A 9,757-nucleotide genomic window follows, 5' to 3' on the forward strand; every position below is an offset into this window, starting at 1 on the left:
GCCCGGGTCGTCCGGGAGGTTGGCTTATGCTTTCCGTGTTTTCCTACCATTGCTTAAGTGAGGTTCCGAACAGCTTTTTGTTACGGGTCCCACGGATGGCGCCAAATCTGTTAGGTCTAAAATTGGTAACAGGTTATGGTAGGGCTGGATGGGCTGAGCTAACAAGTCACGGCTGAAGGGCTAGTGGAGTCCTGCGCTGCACAAGGGCACAGACAAGAAAGAAAAGGGTCAGAGGACCAACCCGGAGTGGTACTCCGGACGGGCGCTTCGACACTCAAGTCAGTATGAGCAGGAGTGCAGAGCAATGTCAGAGCAAAAGCTTAGAGTTTTTGATTTTCAGATCCCTCACCTTAGCACAAGTGAAGGCTATTTATAGTGATTCTGAGCCACCTGTCTAGGACAGGTGGTGGCCTCTGTATGGGCCAGGTCTCATACCTAAGGAGGGCAAGTGGAAGTCCCTGATTGGTCCAGGTGTCACACCTAGTAGGGACAGGTGTTGGCCTTCCAACGGTCCTTGTGAGGGCCACGTGCCAGCAGCCAATTGGATGCTGAGTCCGGACCCATCAGTGCTGAGTCCGGACCCATCAGTGCTGAGTCCGGACCCATCAGTGCTGAGTCCGGACCCCATCAGGAGGCAACTCATCACTCGAGTCATCTATAATGATCTCCTGAAACTCTGTTATTAAGCCCCCAACTGCTCAAGCTGTGCGCTCCACATCTTCCCCTTTCTCTGAGAGCAAAAACATCACGTCCTCGGAATGAACAAGGAGTCTCTTTAGCGTTAGAACAGGATTGGTCCTCCATTTGAGAAGATTTGAGGGTGCCCTCATCGGTCAAAGGTTGGGCGGCATAATTATTATTGTTTTTTTTTTAAATGGTGAATCATATTAGAATGGAAAGGGAAGCCCGAGATGGGACAGCCCAATAGAACAGATTACAAGACAAGAAAGAAGAAACAAAAAATACACATCATCAGAACAAGACATGGCTGATCAAGGGGGAAGATAATCAAACAATTGTAAAGAGTCACTATTCACACCTCTCTTGGCTAACAGATCAGCCTTCTCATTGGCCGCCCTCCTCACATGCTTCAAGATAGCCGATGACCCTGATATAATCTCGTGGATCTCATCTATGAACGGCAAGAATCTCCAACGAGGTGCCACTCCCCCCTTAAGCCACTGGATAACATTTAAGGAATCCCCTTCAATAATAACCTTGTCAAGACAATCACCAATTATTTTCTTGATACCGTGGAATACCACCTTAACTTCCGCCTCCGAATCATCGCATACACCAATTGAACCAAAGAAGGCCCATTGAACAACGCCCTCGCCATTATGGCATAACCCTCCCACCTCGGCTGGCCCGGGATTACCAAAAGAAGCACCATCAAAATTAAGTTTGAACATACCAAGAGGAGGCGGTTCCCATCTTTGGACGATGCTAGACAATCTTTCACTACTAAAACACACTTTCCTCCAACCTTCCCAAAGGTTAAAAGCCAAAACAAATTGAAATGATGGAAGACATCTCGTCCATGAAATCACCAAGGCGATAATGCGCATGTACAGAAAATACGGAGACTTCGCCTTACCCTCAAAGATCCTAGAATTTCTTTCCTTCCAAACAACCCACCAAGCAGCAAGCAAACAAACTTCCCACAAGATTTTTCCTTTTTTTCTCCAAGGCACGGCGCTCCACTAATGTAACAACATCCGAATAGACCTCGAAAAAACCCAACTGATTCCAAACCTCAAAAAGATACATCTCCAGATCAATCGGGTGAAAGAACAATGCATGAATAAATGGTCAACAGATTCCCCTTCCTTAAGGCAAAGAGAGCAATGATCGACAAGCCACATGCCACGATTTCTCAGGAAATTAATTGTCTGAATCCGGTCGCGACAAACAGCCCATCCAAAGATACTCACCCGTGGTGGACAATGATATTTCCAAACCTTGGCTGAATAGGATGGAGTAGTACTAGGCATCAGACTCATGTAGGAAGATTTGATAGAAAAACTCCCGGATGGTTCCACGGTCCATATTCTTCTATCTATCCCTTCCACCTTAATGAAGCACCCCTCAAGAAGACGACACAGACTGGAATATGACACTAGTTCCCAATCAAATAATTCCTTCTAAAGGAAGGGCACCACAGTAACTTCCCACTACTACGATCAAAACATTTACTCACAAAGGCTTCTTTCTTGTTAGCCACCCTAAAAATATTGGGGAATAAAAGATTTAGTGGCCCCTCAGCACACCAAACATCACTCCAAAATTTGATCCTATTGCCCTCATACACAGTAAACCGAATTTTCGAATTAAAGGGGACTGACATTTTCGAAAAGTCTCTCCACACAGTCACCCCTTTATTCCTACATAAGTCAAAAGACTCCCAACCCCCATCTTGGCATCCATACTTGCTACAAATGACCCTAACCCACAAATGGAGATGCTCTTCTCCAAATCTCCACAACCACCTTCCCAAAAGAGCGTGGTTGAACTCTCTGATCCTCCTAATACCCAAACTACCCATCTTAACAGGGACACAAACATCATTCCAGCTCACCAAGGATATCCCCTTTTCTTAGCATTTCCTCCCCACAAAAATCTACGTTGGATCTTTTCAAGGTGCAAAGTGACACTAACCGGACACATGAAAAGAGACATATAATAGATGGGAATGTTGGTCAACACTGCCTTAATCAACACAAGTCTACCACCTCTGGACACCAAATTCCTTTTCCAAGTGTCCAACCTCCTATCAATCTTTTCAATTACCGGCTCCCAGAATTCCTTGTTCGGTCTACCAACCCCTAGAGGAAGACCAAGGTAAGTAGAAGGTAAATAATCCATCACGCAGCCTAACTGTAGACACCCCATTTTGACCAGACCCTAAAAAGCCCCAAAAAATTGAATAAATTACCAAAATCGAATTTTGAAATTTCAGAAAAATTGAATCCTGAGTGTGAAATAAACCCGAAGAGTTCTCATTGGTGGATAATTTTCAAAATCTCTTGAAGCTTGAATGGTCCCTAAGCGCCAATTGAGACCCTTGTTTAGTCGCCCCAATATCCTTGACCATTGTTATGAGGCTCAAATGACTTTGATGTTGGTACCCCATTATTCGAGCCTTGAATTGTTGTCTTTGATACCTCGCGCTTAAGTGTGCAACTCAGGTCATCTCAAATTAAAATTCTTATGAGAAAATGAGCTTAATCGGCCCGAACCTGATTCGATTTTATGTTAAAAGCATAGCTTGAATCCCAGAAAATTGACATGAGTGGTACCCGAACCCATGTTTGGGGTGTAGGGCGAGCTTAAGTTAAAATATCATAGAAGTGGGGTGGGATATCCATTAGGAGAGTGCCAATACCAATCCTTTGTGTAGCAAAAGAGTGTTTAAATGTTGATCCTTTTCTTACCCAAAGCCTTCCCTATAGGATTAAAAGAGTAGTGATAAAATGCATTAAATAGGGTTGTCCAAGTAAGAAGTGGGGGGGAATCGAATGACTCATTTCCTCTTTAAAAGAGAAAAACCGAGTTAGGGTTTAAGGGGAGAGCCTCATTTTCTGTAAAAAGGATTCCTGCAGCCGCAAGAGAGAAGGGGTTGAGCCGCCATCTCCACGGCCTCATCGCCTCATCTCCATCTTCGCCGATCTTCTCCACCCACCGGCCAACCACCAACCACCTCCTCTATCTTACCCCTTTCACCCTTCACAGCCACCTCCACCTCCCGCTAACCCCATCTCCACCTCCACCAAAACCCCCTCAAACCCTCCACCATCATCTTCTCCGGTGAGAAACCCCCAAACCCATTTTCCTCTATCCCGATCAACTCCTCCCATCAGCCTTTTCTTTTCTATCAAGAGGGTTTGTAGAGGGAGAGAAAGAGAGAGAGAGAGATTGCAGAGAGAGGGAGAGTGATTCTCCTCCGGCAACGGTGCCGGTGCTCCGATCCAATCCGCACCACCTTCGCCGCCACCACTTCAAGCCGGAATCCGGCAAGGCTTCCTCCATTACCGGAGCCAAGCTCCACTTCACCTACCACCACAGAGCTGTCGGCCAATCGTCTCCCACCTACTCCGGCCACTCCCTCTGCAACCCAATCCGACCCTCCTCCCTCTCTGCAACCCATTTCCACCCATCAAAACAAAAAGGAGAAAAAACAAAAATCATTTTCAAGAGAAAAGCAGAGAGGGAGAGAAACGAAGAGAAACAGAGCAGAGAGGGAGAACTGAGGGAGAAGGAGAGATATTGCAGAGGTAAGCTCCGTCGAGCTCCGGCAACATTCCGGCCAAGCCTCCTCCGACCGGCCAACTACGCTCCACCCATTTCTTCAAATCCCAGCCCAAACTCCTCTTCGAACCCATCTCATTTTCTAACCCAGAATCACCCTAAACCCTCTTTCATTCCTTCAAACTCCTCCATCCTCTCCAATTTCTAGCAATCCATCCCGACGGCAATTCCATCCCGGCAATTTCAGATCGGAGGTCATGAAGAAGGGAAGAGCGTCATCGTTGCATAGATCTGATTCTTGTCTCTGATCGTCACCATTTCAACAGGTAATCTTATCACCCTCTCTGCAGATCATGTTTGAAAAAGAATTTTATTCACCATTAAGGCCTGTTTGGATGCCGAGAAAATGTTGATCTGGATCCAGATCAAATCTCTTGATTTAGATCTCTCATATTTGCAGCCCGTTTGGCTTTGTGATTTGGATCTGGATCAGATCTTTGATCTTGATTTCTTTGCAGCCTTTTTCTTTTGCACTTTGATGTGAATACGAATCAAATTCTTTGATTTGAATTTATCATATATGCGGCCCATTTTTACACTATGATTTGGATGCTAATTTGATCTTTGAATGAGTTTCTGTGGTTAATGGAGGGTGAGGTGGTGTGTGCCTAATTGATGTAGGAAATCAGATGATACAAGCATCATCTGATTTCACAGGAGACCCATGTCGAGGGTTCAGCTGAATTGTTTTATGGATGCTTAGCTTAAGCCAAGCATAATATTTTGTAGATGGTATGGCTTGTGAAATGTCTCCATTGTGAGTCTTGCAAATGCAGGTTGAATTTCCGCATTTCTTTTTTGTCCCCATTGTCCTCATTATTCCCAATCGGTCCTTAGTTCCTAATATAAAAAATGCCCTGAGAATTATGTTGGTTTTTATTAGGAAGCATGTTAGCATAGGCTCGATGCCCTATTTGGCCTCCGCATCACATGTTTATTTTTCGGAGGAAGGGCATCGCTTTCAATTTAAATTTCATTTTGTTTGCCTTTGGAGGGAATTTTCGAATAGTACAGGTCGTGATTTGGTCTTTTACTCTAATTTTGCTTTGATCTTGGACAATTTGATAGATATATTTGGGTAATGCAAATGGATAGTTTGATATTTCTCGGTCTCATTCCTACTATTTCATTTTTTTCCTTGGTGTCTGTATGTGGTTAGAATTCTGCCCATCTGCCATCTGGTAATGTTCATTTGAAGATTGGCTCGTGTCTATTGATTAGCTATTTGTCATTTGCCACCATATTCCAGAAGATGTCCATACTACCGTGGTTCAGCAGGAGTACTGCTAGTGGCTTTGTATTTCAACAATGCATTATGGCTTGAGCAGGGGCCAGAAGTTAAAGTTGAGTTCATTCTGTTAGTCCAGTTTTGCCTGAATTCTTGGGTTTTGTGTCGATCCTCCAAAGAGAAAGGTGAGGATAGGGGCCTTGTTTGCAGTCTTAGTGTCATTTTAAGTTCAAGTCAGTGGGATACGAGCTTGAATGGTGCAAAGATAGGGCTCAGCTTTGATAGTGGATTTCATCAGAGCTCTTGCTTTTGGGTTTTGGGCATGAGAATAGGTAAGTGGGCGATGAAGGCGCTAGCCCAAGCCCATCCTTAGGGGACTTGCTCAGTCCGAGTAGAGCTCCCCTACTTTGTATATAGGAGACTTGCCCAGTCCTATCAGAGCCCTTGTTTACGTCATTTGTGTCTCAGAGACAAGCCTTGTCTCATATAGAGAGTTTCCCTTTAGGAGGCTTACCTAGCCTCATGTTAGAGTGGCCTCCTCTTTTAGAGCGAGTCTTTGACTTGGTAGTGTTATTAGAGAGTCTCTGACTCATTTGTACTCCCTCCCTGGTGTCATTAGTTAGGAGTATTTCCATTCAAGACTAACTCAGTCTTATTAGAGCCTTCCCTGCTTGGGATCTTAGATTGTTTTCTCTGTTCTTGGGGTTTCCCCTTTTAGATTTAGGGCTTTGCCCTAGTTTGTGGTGTTACTTGCGTGTTCCCTTTAAGATTGAAAACATTTAAAGGTTCAGAGCATTGGAAAAGCTTTAAAATCCAAAAACATTAGAAATTTGAAACTCAAAAAACATTTAAAAACTTTAAAAATATAAAAAACATTTGAAAAACAGTAAAACTGTTAAATCATTTGAAGTGTTAGGTTTTAGTTATGAGAGTTCGATTTTCGAACTACGTTGGCTTGATCCTCTTTCACGAGGTACGTAGTGCAGCTTGGGATACATATCCCAAGTCCAACCAAACTTTGTAAATAAATGCTTTAACCCTTTTTTCTTCAAAACCTTGTTTTCCAAAATCTTCCTCTAGAGTTAGGAGTTTGTCCTAGATAGAGAGTTTTAGAGTTAGGAGTTTGTCTTTTGTTCTGTGCTTGTTGTGTGTTTGTGTTAGAGTTAGGAGTTTGTCCTAGCTAGGAGCGCCTCCGTCCGGTCAGTAGGCGATTCACATCGCCGACTGAGGGCTAGAATATGATGCGTTAGCGAACCTATTGTTTTCCTTAGGGCATACAACCTAGTTACACATAGGTTGTAGGAACCACCTGCATTAGCTTAGGGCTAACCTGCATTTAGCTAGGGCATATAGGGTGTCCTAAAATTCACAATTCACTGGAATTTAAATAATCGTACAATAAGCTTTAAGAACTAGTCCGGTCTTTTAGATCGAGTCTAAGATAGAGGTCTAGGTGTCTTAGGTATCATAGTTTAGAATAGGTGCGAAGAACTACGTTGCCTTGATTCTCGTGGAGGCGGGGATACGTAGGCTTCTTTGGATGAACATCAGACCATCCAAGGACTCGGGCTAAATCATTTAGAGTCTTAGGATTTGTTGTGTTATATTGTATATTTTGTTGTGTTTTCTTACTTTCTTATGCAGACCTATACTTTTAGCTGTAGCATGCATGTATTCGTCCACCAGAACTTAGACACCTGGTAGGCATGTCACTCATAACCTAGTTGTCTAGGTGACATATCTTTTATCTTACTTTACGTGTGTTTATTATTTCATCCCCGAGTCATGCATGATTAGGTAGACGTTCACTCGGGGATATTTGTTCCCATTTCACATGATTTTTACCCAAACTTCTTCGAAGTTAATGAAAAATGGCATGAGAGACCAAGTGTTCGCACTCGGGCGAATTGGGGGCGCTCTTCGGACCTTCTCCATTCGTCATCAGGCACGGACCTTTTGTATCTCTGGTTATCCATTGCAAACAGAGCATTTGTTTTGGTTCCATGGCGTGTCCATGGATGCCGACTCTGAGTTATTTTTAGATATATCTTGGTTTCGAGCCCTGGCTCCGGATCAGGATGTATCTCTTTCTTTTTATATCGCCACTCATGCTATACTGTGAGGGTGGCAACAGTTTCGAGAGTTCCTTGGTAGAGCTCTCCTTCACGTTGTGGAGATCTTAGAGGGATTGCAGGGACCCATTCCCTCGCCGTCCTCGGATCGGGGTCCACACTAACCAATCCCCCATGTCTAAGGCCTCTTCCGAGGGCAAATTCAATGCAAACATTCTAGACTTGTGGAAATTTGACCTTTGCCCAATGATAATCTCATAACATCTCAGAATAGCTTTCAAATTTAACACTAGGTCTCTCTGTGGGACCCGATCCTGCAAGAGGGGAATGGCCTGCGAACCGCCTTCCTCTCTCTTGGTCTCTCATACCCACGCGAATGGCGTGTGCTTTTTATTATTGATTTTAATTACCCAACCAAGCAGGCAGCAACCAAGCCATAGGGTGCAAACAAACGTACAACCCAGTACCCAAGGGCAGGGGTAAGCCTAGCAATGTGTGATTTAATTCATCTTTTCCGTGAACTTGGGATCATTAAGGCAATTCGAATTTCACGCAAAAGAGAGTGAAAGAGTCGCCACCTAGATGAGGGATCTAGTACCCATAATTGACCAGAAATCTAGACTCGTTACCTCGTTACGAGAATGGAAGGTATGTGGAGTTACCACCACATGCACCATTCCTGCCCGATAATCGGTCTTCAATTCCAAAAGTTAACTCTTTTGAATTTCTTTTAAATGGCTCATTTAACTCTATATTAATGTGTGAACTACGTGACATGCATCCTAAGATCTAATTTCAATGTCATTCCTAAATGTGTATCTTGATTTTCTTAATTTGTTTGAATTCAATCTAAGTGAAAGTTCTCCTAAAATTCTAATTTCATGGAAAGTCCTAAGTGATTTAATTACTTTTTATTTAATGATTAATATAAAAACCCCACCACTTATGTGTGGAGCCGACTCGTGATTGGTATGCCATCAAGCATCCAAGCTGCATACGTACCCAAGCCTCACTGGGATCAGAATCAAGGTAGTTCGGTGCACCTAAACTAAGCTACTTATGCCTAACTCATCTAGGACACCGATCTAGACTAGATTGGCTGTTTTAACAGTTTAAGAGAAATTATTTAGTTGAAGTTGAAGATTTTATTATCCTAGGACTTCACCTAAGATGCTGTCCTAGCTAAGTGCAAGACGTCCCTTAGACTAATGCAGGTTAACCTACATCCTAGGTAACTAGGTTTGTCCTAGGAAAAAATTGGGTGACTAGTGTAACTAGATCTATGGCACGATTGCTATCCATAGCAAACGGCTGTGATGAGGCTGGACTCCTAACTCTAGGACTCCCTAAAACTTAAGACACAACGTGACGTAAGTGTTCCTGCCCTAAAGGTTCCTACGATAGGAGACCGTAATCCAACGGCTCCTAAGACGCGGATCGAGTTAATTCGATTTGTTGAACTTAATGATTTTTAATTTTTGAGGATTTTCGATCCCTAAACATCTAAGGAATACCAAAGGCTCTATGGTTCGCAAGTTTCGGCCTCGAATAGCAACCATGGAAGGGAATCGTGCTCTCAACCCTTGTATAATTTAGCACGTAAGTTATAATATCTTATTGCCTGGCATATTTCTCAGGATTTCCGTGGACAGTGTACCTCGGAGCCAATAACATACTATAATTTACGCACTCCAATTATGCTGGATCGATCGCAATTAGTATACGATTATGGTTACGATCTCGGCATCTAAATTATCCTAGCATGTTATTTTACAAAGAAAATCTATTACTCCTAAGCTTTTTGTTTCAGATGGCTTAACGATTGAATACATGATGAAAAGTTAGAGTTCTCTAAAAATTTTCAAGGTGCTTTGAATTAATTTGGATTTTTAAATGAGTTCATCACAATTGGATCAGATTAATGATTTTACAAAGAAGCCTATAGCTAATTACGTTATCTGTTCTAGAAAATTTAGTATATGATATGTTCTTTCAAAATATATTCTTCTTGAATTTTTCATGATTTTAGAGATTGAAATTCAAATTTTAATTGATTTTCCACTTTTGGGTCAGATTGATGATATTACACTAACAAATATAGTAAATTAATTTCAAATCCAACCAAACTTTTACTAGAACATTCTCGGAC

The 9,757-nt window shown here is 42.7% G+C and overlaps 1 protein-coding gene across 1 annotated transcript; it reads right to left on the bottom strand.

Moving 5' to 3' along the window:
• Positions 1 to 992: 992 nt before the first annotated feature.
• Positions 993 to 1,568, bottom strand: LOC143891022 (uncharacterized). Its single transcript, XM_077395680.1, has one exon. The coding sequence runs from the start codon at positions 1,566 to 1,568 to the stop codon at positions 993 to 995; it is 576 nt and encodes a 191-aa protein (XP_077251795.1).
• Between the last annotated feature and the right edge of the window lie 8,189 nt (positions 1,569 to 9,757).

Source organism: Tasmannia lanceolata, unplaced genomic scaffold (genome assembly GCF_043159265.1).
Source record: "Tasmannia lanceolata isolate RefF3 unplaced genomic scaffold, GAP_Taslan_0.1 ptg000013l, whole genome shotgun sequence".
Taxonomy (NCBI): domain Eukaryota; kingdom Viridiplantae; phylum Streptophyta; class Magnoliopsida; order Canellales; family Winteraceae; genus Tasmannia; species Tasmannia lanceolata.